Source organism: Mauremys reevesii, linkage group 2, assembly GCF_016161935.1.
Source record: "Mauremys reevesii isolate NIE-2019 linkage group 2, ASM1616193v1, whole genome shotgun sequence".
Lineage (NCBI taxonomy): Eukaryota > Metazoa > Chordata > Testudines > Geoemydidae > Mauremys > Mauremys reevesii.
The window spans coordinates 203,726,807-203,745,223 of record NC_052624.1 but is presented as its reverse complement, the minus strand read 5'-3'; the positions used below and the strand labels follow the sequence as shown (position 1 = coordinate 203,745,223).

The following is an 18,417-nucleotide window of genomic DNA, read 5'->3' as shown; positions in this document are numbered from 1 at the left end:
ACCTAACCAGATCAGCCACACCATCAGGGGCTCATTCACCTGCACATCTACCAATGTGATATATGCCATCATGTGCCAGCAATGCCCCTCTGCCATGTACACTGGCCAAACTGGACAGTCTCTACGCAAAAGAATAAATGGACACAAATCAGACATCAAAAACCAGTAGGAGAGCACTTCTATCTCCCTGGACACTCAATAACAGACTTAAAAGTGGCAATTCTTCAACAACAAAACTTCAAAAACAGAGTCCAATGAGAAACTGCAGAACTGGAATTAATTTGCAAACTGGACACTATCAAATTAGGCCTGAATAAAGCCTGGGAATGGCTGGGTCACTACAAAAAGTAATTTCCCTCTGCTGATACTCACACCTTCTTGTCAACTGTTTGAAATGGGCCTCCTTGATTGCATTGGCCTCCTTAGCACTACAAAAGTGATTTTCCCTCCCTTGGTATTCACCCCTTCTTGTCAACTGTTGAGAATAGGCCACTTCCACGTTAACTGAATTGGCTCGTTAGTACTGACCCCCCACTTGGTAAAGCAACTCCCATCTTTTCATGTGCTGTGTATTTATACCTGCCTACTGTATTTTCCACTTCATGCATCTGATGAAGTGGGTTTTACCTCACGAAACCTTATGCCCAAATAAATTTGTTAGTCTCTAAGGTGCCATAAGGACTCCTCATCGTTTTTGCTGATACAGACTAACACGGCTACCACTCTGAAACCTGTCAGGGTAAAACTGTACCACAGTGATGAATCAGAGCATTTGCACAGGGAAAAATGCTGATAAAGTAGTTGATATTTAATTTATTATTAGCTATGTCTCTATAACACCTTATATGAAAGGATCTCAAAGTGCTTCACAAACATTAATAAATTAAACCACACAACCCCCTTACATGCTAGGCATTATTATTATTCCCCCTTTGCTGATGGGTAAATTGAGGCACAGAGCATGTAGGTCAATATTTTCATACTTCGTATAAAGTTAGGTATCTAAATCAACACAGTACTTAAGCTCTAAAATAAGTAACCTAATTTTCAGAGCTCATTTAGAGAGTTCCCATTATAGGTGATCTAGTATAGATTTACACGTTAAGTTTAGGCATCCAAATCTGATAATTTTGGTAGAAGCTATATAAGCACAGTCTTAAAAAATGAGTTTGTGGCAGAGCGGAAATAGAACCCAGGAGTCCAGCTGAATCCCAATCCTGTCCTACCTACTAGACAAAACTCCTACTACGTATCGGATCCTTATTTTTAAAACTCAACAACGTTAGATGTATTTCTTGTATTGCCACTTCTACACATCTTTTTAATATAAACAGTAATTTACTAAAAGTATTTCAAATCAGTGTTGGGTTTTGTTTTTCACTTATTGCCTCTACTTAGGCTCTTAAAGCAAAAAGCTTCTGTGGCTTAGTAGACTGATATCATCTGCTGTCACAGAAAAATGTTTCAGATTCTGGGGGAAAAAAAAATATACTGAGTATTCAGTCCTTAGAGAACTAAAAATAAAATTGACTATATATAAGCAAAAATAAAACAAACAATAATATTTCCAAGGGCCTTATTATTACATTCTCAGATACGGTGTCACATATTGCAGTGCTGTGCATCCAAAAGTACTGGGGAAATGTTGAGGAAAGGTGGCTATGTGAGTTTTCAGATCATTTTTTCTGATTGGGAGGTTTGCTCAGCCCTGGCAACTTTTGATGGCCAGCATGTATCGTGCAAGGTCAAATACTATGCTGCATGTAAGTATATGTAGATAGTGGCTGCTGCCTTTGAAGATGCAGGGGAATAAGAGCTCTATACCTGAGAAAGTACCTTCATTTTTCTTTAATGTTTAAGCATATTGTAATATCCAATTGCCTCAACAGTATAATTTTTTCCAGCATTAGGAATATTATACTACAGCCTAACTAAATTAAACCATCCTGCATCACACAGAATATTTTTACTTCCAAAAGAGAGGGGGAGAAGGAGGGACACAGAGAGAAAGATAGCGAGAACAGTGGAAAATAAAAGCCAAATCCAAAGAACGTCCCCTCTTTAATTAAAATCTCATTTTTATTATCAAGCTCTTAAACAAAATAATATGGAGACTAGAGGCATTTTATTTTGCAAGTGGGCTTTAATAAATTTAAAGTGAGATCTTTCATAGTGATTTTTCATTCTTTACAGAACTATTAAAGAAGAATGTGCTTTAATTAAACAAAAAAGTCTGATGAAATAGAAAACAAATGTAAGGAAGAAAAAGAGCACCTAACAAAGGCCTCAGAACTGGGTCAGCTAATGAAACACACCACTTCCATTATAAGTAATCATGTAGAAATATAATGTTCCTTACAATTATGAAAAATAATATTGACTATGGTTTCTTTCTTTCTGCTCAAACATCAGTTGTTAGATTTACTGTACATAAACAGACCATGCAAAACACATACAGTCAATAGCCAATCCCTTCACTGGTTTCAGTTGCATTTGCTGTGCCATTTACATGCTCTGATCTTTATCTAAATTTACTTTGCTCTGAAAGAGACTAAATTTATCATTAGCAAGCTTGCGGTGACTGCTAAATTTATTTTCGTATTCTTTTTGTGTAAAAAGCTAGATTTTTCTTATGTATATTTCTGGGTCCCCAAATAAACAAAAGACAGGTATATAGTGGCATTCAAGTGCTAGCTTATTCATCTCTAATTTACACATTGGATGAAATTTGAAATAAACTCCAGCATGTGAGGATAAAAATATGGATTTTATTCAGGCTTTAAACAATAAAAAAAAGAATATTTTCCTTTCTGTTGCCTAGAATGTTTATTAACTTACCTTATTAGATGAAATATCAAACAGACTGTCTTTTTTGCAAATTAAGTTCATTATTCATCTCAATTTTGATTTGGTTTACTGCAGCTGAGAGCATTAAGCTTCTCCCTGTGCCAATGCAATGTGGGTGACTGGAAGTAAACACAAGGGCTGGAGGGGAGTGGCTGGCCATCACTCAACAGTAGACTCATAACTTTAGCTTTCTATTAGTATGCAAATACTTAATGAAATGAAACCACACAACTAAGAACAATACTTAATGACTGCTCAGTGCAGATTTTGAAACCCATGCAATTTGGTTCTCTTAGCAGTTATCATGGCTATTTTGTATGTTAGAGAAAATTCAATTGCCCTCTTCCACTTTCTAGGTCTATTCTTGGCAATCATGAATACTGAATTCTTAGAACAACAAAAATGAATATCACAGCATCCTTTCAATGTGCATGTTTTAGGAGTCACTGAAATATGCAAAAAGGAGGACTTAAGATATAATTAACAGTATATGTTTTACTGTATTTAAAAATAACCTTCAGCAGTTTTCAGAAAAGCAGATATATAGGTTATTTCCATTTAGAGAAAATCAAATATCTGCAATATTCTTGCCAACATTTGTTTCAACTTGTGGGATTTTAGCAATGAGGTTCTATTTTAAAATCAGTTCATTTGACTGAAATACTTGCATGCAGCTTTACATGGGGAAAAACTGGTATTAGGTTCCTAACAGCCAAGACACTGTTCTTAGCTTAGACCAGTCTGCCCGCATTGGGTAATGCAGCTGTGGTGCTTTTTTGATCTCTACTTCAATCTTGGAACAAGAAGCTTAATTTAAAATAGCAGAAATATTCCTTACTCCCCACCCTGAAAAAGAGAAGCATCACTTTCAACATTTATTTCCAAATTACTGTACATGTCTCCATTTGAAATGGGTCCACATTGTAGAGTTCAGACCAGATTTAGATCTGGATCCAAACTGTCCCTGAGGATGGGGTTGTCCAGAATAGGGTTTGGTTTGGGCCCATTATAGAAAGACCCAATCCACAATATTTAGATTAGAACATCCCCAGTGTTCATGGTGACAGAACAGTATCAGATTCAGGGTTCTGAGATGGGACCACATCTAGTCTGTCTTCTCTCTTAGTATAAACTGGAGTTGGAGTTGTTACCAGGCATCAACATTAATGTCTTAGATACAGTCTCCACAAACACATCTCACAGCTTCTAAGGTACTTTATGTTGGGATAACTCAAACGGCTGTATTTAATGGCCCCTTTATACTATATACTAACATCACACAGCTGAGAGGAGGCATAAATCCAAGTGATAGAATTTTATACAGAGTGGTAAACATGCTGTTGGAATGAACGGATGTTCAAGGAAGATGGACAGTGGTACTAAAAGTCAAACTAGAACAAAGGCAGATAAAATTGCAGTCATAATCATTAAAGAGCAGACATTGTCATAGAAGATCTAGCTAGGTATTTACCGGGCCTGCATCAGTGGGGTACTGAGCAACTAAGATGGGACAGCTATGCCAAAGACCAGTCTTCAACTAATTGTATAAGAAAATGGTGGCTGTTAAAGTGAAATATACAGTGATGTCATTCTTATCAACTGCAATAACTAAGGTGATGGAAAGTTATTGTAGGGTAAATTTAAAAAGAGATTGCAAGAGGAAGACAGGATTACCTAGAAATGTTCTGCTACATTTATGGGTTATTTTCATAGGAAAGATTTTTCACAGCACAGCAAAGGTGTCTTGGATAAGTACAGAATTAGGCTGAAGACTATGTATGCCTAAATAGAAGATCTGGTTGAATTATTCATTATGAATATATCTGTTGCAAATTTAGCACCCATTTGTGAATCATTTACAAACCCATCCCAATTTCTACAGATCTACTCATTATTCATAAGCATAAGTACTCCTGTTCTTTTTGCAGTTATGCTACAGTTCATGAACCTTTTGGGATTCACAAACTTTTTCATGAATACCTGGAGATCGTCCAAATACTTGAGAATAATATAATCCCATTATTATATTTGGTGTTTTATTTGCAAATATATTTTTATTTTCAATTATTTCACCAGCTTTATTAAGAAGTATGAAATAGAAATCAGGATAAAATTATAATAGGATGCTTCAACTTTAGCTGTTTTGCAGAACTGATAAGAAAACCGCAGCTGTGAAGGACAGATTTACCATTCAGTGGAAGAAAGGAGTGGAGAATCAAGTCCTAGATACGTACGCTGCAGCAGAGAACAAATAGCATCTTCCCTAGACATGTATGCAAGACAAGGACACATTGAGTAGATTAATTTAGTAATCACTTCACCATGACAGAAATGCAAACAAAGTTCACAAGAAAAACAAGTAGAGAATGATTGCAAATTCAGATGAATGTGCACAGATAAACCCAGCAAAACAAATTTTAAACAAATTACTATCCCAGAAGAATAAACAACTTACCAGGTGATTTAATAGACTAAACGATCAAATAATATGATAGCTCACAATACAGATTAGCACCAGGAAGTTAAGCAATAAACTCAATTTAGCCTTACAAAGAAATGAGACCAGAGAAGCTACAGGATACCTACTGAATCATCTTACAAAGGAGGTGCCTGGTCCTAAGAAAAGAAAGCAGGATTTACTGAAGCAGAAGAGTTTCTTTACACCGAGTAGATTATGGACATTGTTGATGGCCTCCACCAGGGTCTAAAGCCATAAGAAAAAATAAGACATAGGCTCTGGAACAAATCAGGCCCTTCTTTACCTAATCCAAACTACAATAAACTAGAAAATATGCATCTCATACTCTAGCCTTTTGTCTTACAAGTTTTACAGATTTTTTTCCATGTCGCTTGTTCATGGGCTGCTGGAAAAAGCATGGTATGTTGATAGCTGCACAGGCTTCCTCACCTACTTGATATCTCACTTTCCCACCCCACCTGCCACTTTTCTATTGCTGAGTCTTCCTTGAACTGCAGCTGCCAGCAGCAAAGTTCTACTTTTTCTGCTTCCCTGTGCCAAGAATATAAAATAATTATTTATACTGTGGTAGTGCCTGGGGGCCCCCAGCCAAGGCCCTCAATGTGCAAGGCACGGTACAAACACATAAGAAAAAGTCTTTGCTCCAAAGAGTTTAGTGAACTCTAATTAAAGCCAGGAAATAAATAAATAGCTTGCTTTCCCTATCCTGTGTATCTTGATGCAAATGATTACAGTGTGTCATGAAAAAACATGACTGACCCAAATAAAAAAATGGGGGAAAATATGAAAAATAATCTGTGCATTTTTTTTCTCTCCTTACAGACAGGCGAAGGCTATGAAAACAATTGTGTGGAATATCCAGCAGTAAATACATCACTAGAGACTAACTGTGTAGTGTGGTAGTACTGGTGCATGAATTACCATAGATCCATACAATTAAGAATGGTAAAATATCTATGCATTTAGACCATTTTTTGGCCAGGGAAGTATTTTCCTACATTACAAATTCTAGTGATATGTCTAGCTTAGAACATTCCAATGGACTGTCTACCATAAGCCTTGGGAAACTGTTCCACTACCTAACAAATCTCACTGTCAAGGCATGGGGAACTATAATGGATAAAATAAGAATGCTCCTTCCCATCTCCTGCCCTCCGCTGCTTGGACCATTCCTAGAGCTGAACCAAATCAGAGTATTTTCTTGAGGTAAGGAAAAGTTCAATACCAGATTGTACCCTATTCCCTTCCCTCCCACCAACACACACCTACTTCCCAGAGAAGAGATGAGGTAGTTCTAATTTACCCTATGCCCACATAAAAGAATCATCTATTCTTTCCCAATGTCCACATTAATGAAAGCGCCTGTGCACGGTCTCCATCCCCAGTTATGCTGCAGAAGCACAGATGTATCAGCCTAAGAATATTGTGAGATTTAAAGGAGCAGGTGTAGCAGGACCTAAGAGTGAGGATCTGCCTTTCACTACTGTAGAAATGGTGGGATGGCAAGTTTCCCAGCCCCTATAATATTTCACTTGGGACTTTATCGGAGCAGGTCTACCAGAAACACCATCTCCATAGGAAGCAACGGAGACAGTAGGCAAGACACCACCCTCTCAGAACAGCAGGTGAGAGGTGGTCTATCAGCCATCCCCCTAAAATAGCACAGGGGAACTCACAGCTACTTGTATAGAAAATAGAATTGGGAGGGGGTCCTACTAGCCACTTCCACTTAGCTTTCCTACAGCTATTGGAGAGAGGAAAGATTGTATTAAAGGAAAGAATGGGTCCTTGAGGAACATCCATAGGTTTTGGATAGCAAACATCCTGAGGTTTGGAGTCTGCGCTGAATTCACACTCCAAATCTTCAGAGATTAAGCTATCTCTAATATGGACAAATGCGAATTGAGGACTATACTGAAATGATGAAACTTTCTTTTACAGAGTGAGATTGTTATTGCTTGTTATTTCTACTTCTAAATAATGAGGTGTTCTGATACTACAGTACTAGAGGCCATAAAAACAGGCAGGCATGGGGTGGGGGGAAAGGCTGAGAGAACTATTTCACTTGTGACCTATGCCAGACTCAAACCTGCAGCTTCACAGAAAAAAAAATCACATTGAATATTCAGTAGAACAAAAAAGTCACATATCCATTGTGTTCAAACATTTATATCACAAGGACAGTTTGCATAAATAAAACACTAGCATCATCCAAGGATCATGTAGTCCACTTGCTGGGTCATCAATAGCAACTTAAATTATATGTGAGTTGAGAAGAGCATCTAGTAATCTGGTTAATGAGTTAAAAAAAGCAGCAAAGAAATACCACATTACTCAAACTCATTATCAGAGTTGTCCAACACTATCATGGCTTTGTAATTAACTAGTTTTATCTCAATTAGTACATTTCAAATTGTCCTACCACAGGAAACCAGCCTACCTATGTTTCAACAGGAAACATAAAAAACAGTTGAAACATATCTACATTTCATTGACAGAAGGATACTGATTACTGCAATATAAATATTATAAATAAAAATAGAGTTTACAGGCCCCAATTAGGTTTGGGGCCCCATTGTTCTAGGAGCAGTACAAACACAAAGGAAATATTCTACATGCCATAAAGGGCTTATAGTCTCAGATGACAAGTGATATGTGAAGGGGAAGGGAATGGGAAGCAGTTAAATATGCACAATTTTTTACTAACATGTACATTTGCTATTTTTTAAAATTGTCAATAACAGTTTCAGTTGTCTCAGACTGCCTCATACACTAGCAATTATTACCTGACTGATGTCTTATAATGCTAGCAATGTAAATTAGAGCTTGATTAAGATTTTCCTCTGCTTTTTAGCAAATTCCAAACACTGACATTTCACTGTTTTTTTTCAAAGCAAGTATATAATAATTAAAAAAAAAACAACAACAATCTGGACATAAATAGAATAGCATATGTATAAGAGAACGTTCAGTCATTCTAATTCCATGCATTGTTGGACACATTTCCATGAAGATACAGATACTCTCCTCTAATTCCACTTATAAGCCTATTCCTGTCAATTAAATATTATCTAACAGTCTCTATGGAAGTGCTTATTTGAAGCTGATGTTGGCATAGTTTTTCACTCTTTTCTATCCATCTGGTTACACACTGAATTATCAGCTAATTTATCAATACCTGCCTGGAAACTGAATGAGTAAACAAAAACATCAACAACAAAAAACTTCAAATCCAAAATAACCAAGACATTCAACTCCAAAATTGAAATTTCTTCTAGCTCCCAAAACTCAGATTGAAGAAAACTACTGTATCAAACCTTTAAAATTGTAACTTTGTCCTAAAGTCCCTCCCCACTCCATACGCGCATCTATAAACAAACCCTGAAAATACATACTTTCTACATTTCCCCTTCCCCCATGTTGCTACAAATTAATGGAAAATATACACATCCTTTTTTTAAATATTGTAAGCAGAGTTTCAAAGCTTAGTATTCTAAATGATTTTATATGCCATTTAACCTATAGAGCTTAATTTAAAAATGTGGGTGCCTTAATAGGACATCTGAATCCTGCCCTTTATCTGAGTAATGACCTGAGCAACAAAATGTGGCAACGGAATGTCCCAGAAAGGCAACCACATTAGAAAAATGGGCTGCTGTATACATATAAACATGCAAGAGTCCCATTATTTTAAAGCAAAACAAAGTTCTCTTCTCAAACCTCTTTTTTCCTCATGGTCTTCTCTCTTCTCTGTGTAACATTATTCCATTTTACACATACACTTAGATGTGCCATAACTGCTTCGTTTAAAACGCATAAAAGCTATCCACAGCTCAACTAAGAATGAAACAGTTTTAATATTTTCTGATCCATGTTTCTGCCACACACATTCACCGGCAGTATGATAGCTCCAAGAGCAGACATCTGATTCTTGACATTTAAAGATACAATACTGGTGAAAAATAGTGACGCTTTATTAACTGCAAACAGCTTGTGAGGGAGTAGGTGATGTACTCTTAAAGTGTATAATCAGAACAAGCAATCATTACAGCCTTTCAATTTTATGTTTTTGAATCAATGCCATAAGAAAGAGAAATAGCCAGAGATACAAATCTGGACACTTTACAATAACTATTTCATCTTTTGTGGAAAAACAGCTAGCAATTTTTTTTACTGGTGTATAAAGGATTAAGACATCTCAAAGTTTCCAAAGGGTCTCCAATTTTCATACTAAAAAAAGAATTAATGAAGGCAAATCCTGAAATTACAGAAACCAAAGAATTTGTATACTGGTAACCATCGGTACTGGAACTAGGGTTGCTGGGGGTGCTGCAGCACCCCCAGGCTTGAAATGGTTCCCATTATATACAGGGTTTTCAGTTTGGTACAATGGCTCTCAGCATCCCCACTAGAAAAACTGTTCCAGCACCTCTGCTGGTAACATCCTGTTGAGTGACATTGTAATGCTAAATACAAGCAAAGCAACCTCCAATTCCCTATGTCCCTGCTGTGACTGCCTTTTGAATCCAACCCCCCCAAAGCTCTCATTCTTCCCACACACGCAAAAAAATAAAAAAAATAAAAATCAGCCTGTTGCCCACTGAAAAAGTTCATTTGAAACTTGACTTTTAGCAATAAAATGCAAATTTATTTTAAATTTTATCTGGATTACCCCTTTCCCTTTTCTACGTCCAATGACCTCTCAAAACATGATAGACGATGACCTCTGAAATTCCAGAGTGAAAAAAACATCTGCAAAAAGAACAATTCAGTAAACAGCAATCAGTACTACATACTATACCTGAAGGTATTGACAAGACCGCTCCTGTTGACATGTCTCTGACTTCACTAGTGTCTGATCCATATTAACTGAAGCTTTCTGGTAAACCTCACGGGCTCTGCTCACTGTCAATGTAGAAGACCAAGAGCTTTTCTTCATTAACTGGGCATCCAAATTCACGGGCAGGTTTGCACAAGTAGAGCATTTGACATCATTATTGCTTTTGGATGACTTCACAGTATGTTGACTTACAGTATTATAGGCTTCCATAAAGTACTGAGAAGTGGAACGATCGGGGCACCTTCCCATAGTCATAACTCCACTGGGACCATGATAAATGCAAACATCATTGTCCAAGTTGTCATCTGAACTCCACCATCCTGGTGCATTGGATCTGGACTTGCCTTCTGACCTCCTTTCTTTACTCTTGCTACGCTTCCCATACCTCATAGTCTGTGTTTCCTCTGGGCTTGCTTTGCCACCATTGACACTTCCCTTTGATGGTCCTTCAAGAGAATGAGACTTTGTGAAGAGCTTTTGAACAGAGTGAACTAAGTGGCGGATCCTCCCTGGACTGTCACTGCGATGTTCCATGGCAGTCCGTTTGTATTGTAAGGTATGGTAGCCATCACGATTAAGAGGCAACTGCCTTTCAAACTGGTCCAAAAGATTGGCAGGAATGCGATTAGTTTTGTTAGCTGTTCCATGGGGAACAAGAGCACTCTCGTCTTTAAGTTCATGGTGGGAACTGTAATGTCGCCGAGGAAATGTGCTGCTGGCAATTTGATCATTATAAGGTACCATGCATTCTGCCTGAAAAGAGTTCCTCTGAGTATAATAAGGATGATCTGCAGGGTGAGGGTCCACTGGATTTAACAAATATGGCTGCCTGTCTGGGTGATGTGGCAGACTGTCACATGGCGCGTCACAGGTAATCCCATGATGATGACTGCGGTTGCTGGATAATCCTTTCATTGTTGATGTAAAGAGTATCCCAAAGTCATCTAATATGTATAGTTACGTTAGAGATAGATCTCAGAGAAAGGCCTAGAAGAATGGAAAACATCAGAAGATGTGAGATATTTAAGCCACTGCAGTAACTGACATGCATATTTTTCATATAATTGCCTTTAATATAAAAAATCTTCAACATAAAATCCTTTCTCACACCCCTTTGTTAGACAGTTGGTCACCCCTTATGCATGGCCTTATATCATCACATAAAGGATAGCTCAACAAATTACAAAAAGTGAACTTGTTCTAAAAAGTGAAAACTAGACAAGGGAAGATTTTCTTCTGTAAAACCCGCCATTGCTAACTGACTAACAGCAGTAAAAATGCTGTATTGTACTCTCTAAGGCCCCAATCCTACAAACACTTATGCATGTGTGCAAATCCTTATATGTATATTCAGTGGATCCCAAATTACTCACATGCATATTTTCAGGACCAGGCCTGAATTCATTAAACAAAATCATGCTCTTTCAGAACATTTTCTGGGTTACTTATGGCCCAATGCAAAGCGTAGTGAAGTCAATGAGAGTCGCTCCACTGACTTCACTGGATTTCAGTTTATGTCTTTTATCTACTTAGATTATAAGCATCTTTTCTTTCTTATACTACACTAAGAATAACTCACATGCTTTATATTGCAGCATGAGACTATTTCTTCAGGGAGTGTGGAAGACATGCATCTTAGTTAGATAGTCTGTGTCTTTGCAGAAGTGCAGAGAGAAGGTCAGGGTAACACAGAAAGACCCAGAAACTTCCAGAACATGGTGTAGTAATTACCATATATGGTTAGTAGCTGTTCTAAGGCTCTATATGATGTTTTCATTGTGGGCAACTCGCCTGGCAGGTGATAACCTAGTCATCCTCTGAAACCTGACTCAATCAGAGAGCAAGGTGGGTGTGTGGGAGGGGGAAGGTTACAAACAAAGAAGTTAAAAACAGCCCAGCAGACTCAGTAGTTGATTGACACAGGACTAGGAGGAAAGTCTGTATGAGAACACCGTAAATGTACGTAAAACACCGTAAATTTACTGCTTAATAGCTTTTGTTTAAAAGTTATTCATAGTACTCCAAATACTATTTACAAGGTGTTTTTGTGAGCATTAAATGTTTGTTTTTAGTAAAAGTAGGGTATGCGCTCTTTGAAATCAACTGGGAACTATTAACATTCATTTATCAGGGGTTTACATACAATAGCCCTGAGGTTTAATTCTGTGTAATGCTTTTTGAAAAGTCCTAAAAAGACAGAACCCTGGCCTGTGCTTGAGCAAGGAGTAAAGCTGAGGTGCAGGAAGAAGGGGATGGTCATAGATTTATGCAGTATATTGTCTGAGCACTTCATTCTCTTCCCCGCCCCAGTATATAAGCGCAATATCAAATCAATAATAAAATAATAATAAAGGTTGCGGACTCCATGAAAACATATCCCAACTGTAACTGTTTTACAGTACACACCTTTGGAACCATTACATACCTATTGACTTACTCCTACTCTTTACCAGAAATATTTTAGACTTAGAGTGGACTGGTATTTGGTGTTCAGACTTATTCTCATAATTTTTCAAAGAACTAAAGGGTTTCAGTATCACAGCTCCCTCTAAAGTCAATGGGATTTGTACAACCAAATCTCTTACACTGCTTTTTCAAATGCAAAAGACTATGTTACTTGGGTGGATTGGAAATATTTGGCCTCAGAGTGACTTTCAAAGGTTACAGTACTACAACTGGCAGCCAGATATATTCCTTTAGCTCAAGTGATTCAATAACTACAACCTTTCAATCTACATGTCCCCAGTTCATATCCCACCAGTGGCAAATTTAGCAGTCCAAAGGACCAGTTGGAGTAATGTTGCTGCAACATCTACACTGCTAATGTATGAATTGCTAATGTTGTAAAATAATTCATAGCAATGTCTAAGGAGCTGGTGCATGGAAGGGTGATGCAGCAGTACTGGGCTTTTTTGGAGAGTTCTTGTTGTGCAGTCTCTTTGCAGCTTCTTTTAAGATAAGTGAACTGGAACTTTCTCACCTATACTATTGTTTCCATTGGGGCTGATATTGCATTGTATCTCTTGGAACGCTATTTCAATCTGAGTCTTTCTTGGGAATGTGGAAAGACTTGTGTAGCAACTGGAGTGGCAACTGTAAGATATTTTCATCAGGTAAATGTTTATGTTTTAATGACATCTACTGGAAAATCAACCACAAAGACAGCATTAAATTGGTCTTGATCTAGCAACGTCTGTTTTGCATTAACCAGAACATATTTTATATTTTCCTCTGAATCTCTAGCAAGCTAAAAATGTTTCTCAATATGCTTCAGATCTGATGTGGATGTGCTGCATTTCACTCTTCCATACCACCTTTGTGCAATGCAGAAAATGTTCACTGTCCGGCGATCTTGAATGCTAAAAAGTTTTCAAAATATCACAGATGGCATTTGAAATATTCAAACAAGATGAGCTCACTGGTTTACTCAAATAGAGACATGACCTAAAGTACTTTAAAAAGCACTAAAAGAGACTATATTCAGAGCTCAGGTCTTGTCAACTACACAGTACTGTACTTAAAGTATCTGACAGTTGTAAAGAACACTTTACAGCTTTACCAACATGATCTATTAGGCTGTGGAACAGCCATGATTCCCAAGGGAAATGGTAGTTGCTCTATTACTTGAGTAATTTAAAATGCAACTTGACAAAGAATATACTGTCAAGAACAGTTCTGCAAAATGGACCTGATGACCAAATAAGTCTCCCCTGTTCTTTAATATCTATGAATATAGGTTCACACTATAAATCTTGGCAAATGGGGGCTTCAACCATGTAATAATGTTGACAAAATCCCTTCATTGTCATATTGTGAACATTAAGATTACATAATAATTATTTTAGTGCTAACAAAATACAAGTTCACCACACAAGAAAATGATCGCAACAATTCCACTCCCAAAGATCTTACAATCTAAAATATAGACCTAAAGGAGACAGGGTGGAGTAGAAAAATCCAGCATGGTGAGTGAGCAACTTTTATTTTTTAGTTATTCATGTTGTTATGAATTCCCAACTTGTGGGTATTGTCAAAGTAGCAATTTCATAGAATCATAGAATATCAAGGTTGGAAGGGACCTCAGGAGGTTGTCTAGTCCAACCCCCTGCTCAAAGCAGGACCAATCTCCAGACAGATTTTTGCCCCAAATCCTTAAATGGCCCCCTCAAGGATTGAACTCACAACCCTGGATTTAGCAGGCCAATGCTCAAACCACTGAACTATCCCTCCCCGCAACTGGTAGTGGATTCCTTTAAAAAAAAAAAGGAGAAATCTGAATGGGGGGCGGGGAAGAGTTTGAAGACTTGATAGGGAGGCCATTCCATGCATAAGGGGGCAGCATGGAAGAAGTCATGGAGATGAGAGAGAGGGAAGGAAATGAATGGCATATTTAGGCTGGTGTCACTGGTGAGGTGGAGTGGTTGTGGGAAGGAGCAAGAGCACCATAAGAGGAAGGGTCTGATTTGTAAGCTGCAGCAGAGCTGTGTGGGAACCAGAAGGCAAAGATGAAAAATTTAAACTAGATGCTGTGTGCAAGGTGTAGGGCTTCAAAGAGATGGAAGATGTGGTTTGACTGATGGAAGAGAAGAATAATTTTACTAATGGACAATCTGTGGTCTTGGACGACTGGATCGTGGAGAGGCTTAGGGGAAAGTTAGAGTTCAGTTTTCTATCCATATTAAGTCAGTGTTGTCAATGAATCATCCAGGAGAAAATGCAGGATAAACAGGAGAAAATGGACTGGACCGAGAGTGAGAGAGAAGATTTGAAAGTCACCGCCATGAAGAAGATAACCCTCTCCACTAACAAGTGTATGCAGGGTTACAGTGAAGAGGAGGTGGCTAAGAATAAGGCCTGGCAGGACCACTACAAAAAGGTATCAGGGAGAAAAAGAAACACCTAAAGCAGCGCTGAAGATCTCACAATGGCAGGAGAACCAGAAGAGGAAAAACAGGCTGCCATGGAGAAGGGAGTGATCAGCAGTATCTAAAGATGGATACAGATGGAATAAAGGCCAGAAATGTGTTCTGTATAATGTAGAGTCGAATTTTTTTTATTCTTAACCCTTAGGCTGCTATTCTATTATAGTATCAGAGGGGTAGCCGTGTTAGTCTGGTTCTGTAGAAGCAGCAAAGAATCCTGTGGCACCTTATAGACTAACAGACGTTTTGCAGCATGAGTTTTCGTGGGTGAATACCCACTTCGTCGGATGCAAGTAGTGGAAATTTCCAGGGGCAGGTATATATAAGCAAGCAAGAAGCAAGCTAGAGGGAACGAGTTATCTCTAGCTTGCTTCTTGCTTGCTTATATATACCTGCCCCTGGAAATTTCCACTACTTGCATCCGACGAAGTGGGTATTCACCCACGAAAGCTCATGCTGCAAAACGTCTGTTAGTCTATAAGGTGCCACAGGATTCTATTCTATTATAGAGGTCCTTACATTGCATTGAGTGTTGTGAAAATGATAATGCTGAAAATATCTACCCAGAAATGAACACCATTCTTTTATTATATATCAAATATCTAATTAACAAAGATATGTCCCACTGTACTTTAATTATTCTGCTACTATAGGAGGATCTAACAAAAACAGAAAAGTATCAGGCTAAGTTGGTGCGCTAATGTACATTACATTGATTAAAGCTTACTGGTGATATATTTTCCCTATTTACAGAGGTTTATAGTGCTTCTACTACATATTTAAAGGACTATCCTTATGAACAGTAAAAAGCACATTTGTTTTCATTACTATGTAAATTCCATTCAGAAAACACTTGAAACATTGACAAACGATATTAAACAACTGCATCCCCTCATCTCATTTGGAAATGATTTAATATGATTATATATTATTTTACATAACAGAATTGGTTAAACCTATCAAGGAATTTTTCAGTGTCATTAATAACCAATGGGGAATCTGAACATATCACGAGTAGCTGAGATGAGGAAAATTGAGTTTGTGCTGTATTGTTATATCTTGGCCAAACCACAACTGTTTAATCAATCAAAAAAAAAAAAGGATACTTTCTGAAGGTTTTACAGATTTATAAACAATGGAAATAGCAGCTCTGTGACTAGAAGAACAAAAGACCACTCGATAGCATAGTGATGGATGACATAATAGAGAAATAAAACATTATCTTATAAGGCTGCAGAAGTCTAATCTTATTTAGAATCAGTATTATGTTTGCCATTGTTATTTTAAGTATGCCTTAGGAGAGAAGGAGATAAAAACCTATTCATACTTATTTCTGACACAGTATGACCACACATATTACAGTACACAGTACATATATCAGTTATATGTTGGTATGATGTAATGTGCTGGAACATTGTGCCCTAGATTATTCATATGCCACTAGCATGGTTTGGAATCAAACCGGCATACAAACCATCAGAACCTGTATTTGTATTAACTGATACATAAATCATCTATATTCTGTGTTTATTAATGTGCAATGCTTTCCAGAAACCTGTTTCCTGTTTTATATGTCTGTGGAAACCTCTCCCTTTTAAAAAGATTTAGTGATATGTAGCACAGCCTCTCCAGTTTTATCTGAGAAGATTACAAAACTACATTACCTGTGTTTCATAAAAAAACATGAAGAAACTATGAGGTAGCAAAATTCTTTAGTTACAATCATGTGCAAATAATATTTATAGTAAGGCTGTGAGTCTGTCATGGAGATCATGGGTTCTGTGACTTTCCGGGATCTCCATGACATCTGCAGCAGTCAATGCAGATAAACCCAGGGCTGCCCGAGCAGCTGGGGCGGCCCCAGGGTGAGCCGCACTGGCTGCTGTTGGAGCCACTCGGGGGGACTGCTGCTCAGGGGGTCCCAGAGCCAGCCCCAGGGCCCCCGGAGTCCCCCCCCCCCGCAGCAGAAACAGTGCCCGGACCCCCCAGAGCACCTAAGATTTAGTCAGGGATATTTGTAGTAAAAGTCATGGGCAGGTCAGGGGCTGTGAATTTTTGTTTATTGCCCATGACCTGTCCATGACTTTTACTAAAAATACCCATGACTAAATCGTGGCCTTATTTGTAGAGGGTAGGTAATACAGCAGAGTAGAGCGGAAAATATAGAATGTAGAATTAACATTTGTGTATTCTTATGTATTCAGAAATAGGTTATAGTTAGTATCTTACAAAGTATTGCATTATAGGTTAGATGTTTCTTTCACGTGGACAATATATTATATGTAGTAAATGCTGATTATTTTTCTAGTAATCTCAGAATTTGATTATGCAACAATAACATAAGATTCATAATGAGACAAACTCCATAACATACAGAAGTACAACTGATACTTGCAGAGCTCATTTGAAGGAACCACCACCTAATTATATTTGTATATATATTGCATATTTTAAATATAGAAAAACTTCAAGGAATTGAGAATTTTATGAGCAACAAGTGAACATGAAAACTGTATTAGCAATATACAATACTGAGACCAAATAATTACTTTGTATGCAACATATGATCTCCTATTTAAGGGTAAAAGTCACCTAACCACATTACGTAATCCCTGCAGTACACATCTGTTGAGAAAATGAGGGCCTGCTCTGGAGGTTGCATTTTCTTTGTGCAGTGAACATAATTCTTTTGAAATATCATACAGTGAGTCACAGTCTGATTTTGAAATCTCAGTTTCAGACTGGGTCAGACTAAAACTATGGCTCTGATTCAGGAAAGCACTTAAGCACCCTTCCTGTATTGGGATGCTGTCCTGAACTGGGACCTCTATGTCTAAAAACAGAATAGTCTTGCCAAAGGTATTGTGTGTGGCTATTTGGAACATATGAACACATTTCCCCCCATAAATATGCTTTTTAATGTTGTCATCTATAACAGTTCTCACATTTGATCCTATTGTATCCATCCTGGACAAATGGAGGAAATTCTCCTTATCTTCATATTAAATCCTGAGGATTTCATCCATATACTTAATGTGTGTCACCAAAAAGAATAGCTGTTAACAGAGAATACCAGGGATTGAAAATGCTGCCTCAAGAGTTCTAACCCCTTACAAACACAGGAAAAATACATTTGGACTGAGAATCAAACTGCCATACACTCCTCAGTCATAACGCAGAGCACTGATCTCCCAGGTCTCGATATTTTACAACCAGTTATTCTGGGCTGGTCTTTCTATTGGCTTTAATAATGTCAGTGTTACATCACAATAATGCAGGTATAAAAATAAATACAAGGATACGTATGTAAAAAGATGTGCCCATGTACT

General features: G+C 37.7%; 1 protein-coding gene across 7 annotated transcripts in view; it reads right to left on the bottom strand.

Annotated features, from left to right (window-relative positions):
• DLGAP1 (DLG associated protein 1) overlaps nucleotides 1-18,417 on the bottom strand; it is a 593,928-nt gene that overhangs the window by 192,710 nt on the left and 382,801 nt on the right. For all 7 annotated transcript variants that reach the window (XM_039526426.1, XM_039526427.1, XM_039526425.1 and 4 more), the window contains one exon: nucleotides 10,128-11,153. In XM_039526426.1, the coding sequence (XP_039382360.1) occupies nucleotides 10,128-11,081 (954 nt within the window). In that variant the 5' untranslated portion in view covers nucleotides 11,082-11,153. The remainder of the gene's footprint in view (nucleotides 1-10,127; nucleotides 11,154-18,417) is intronic.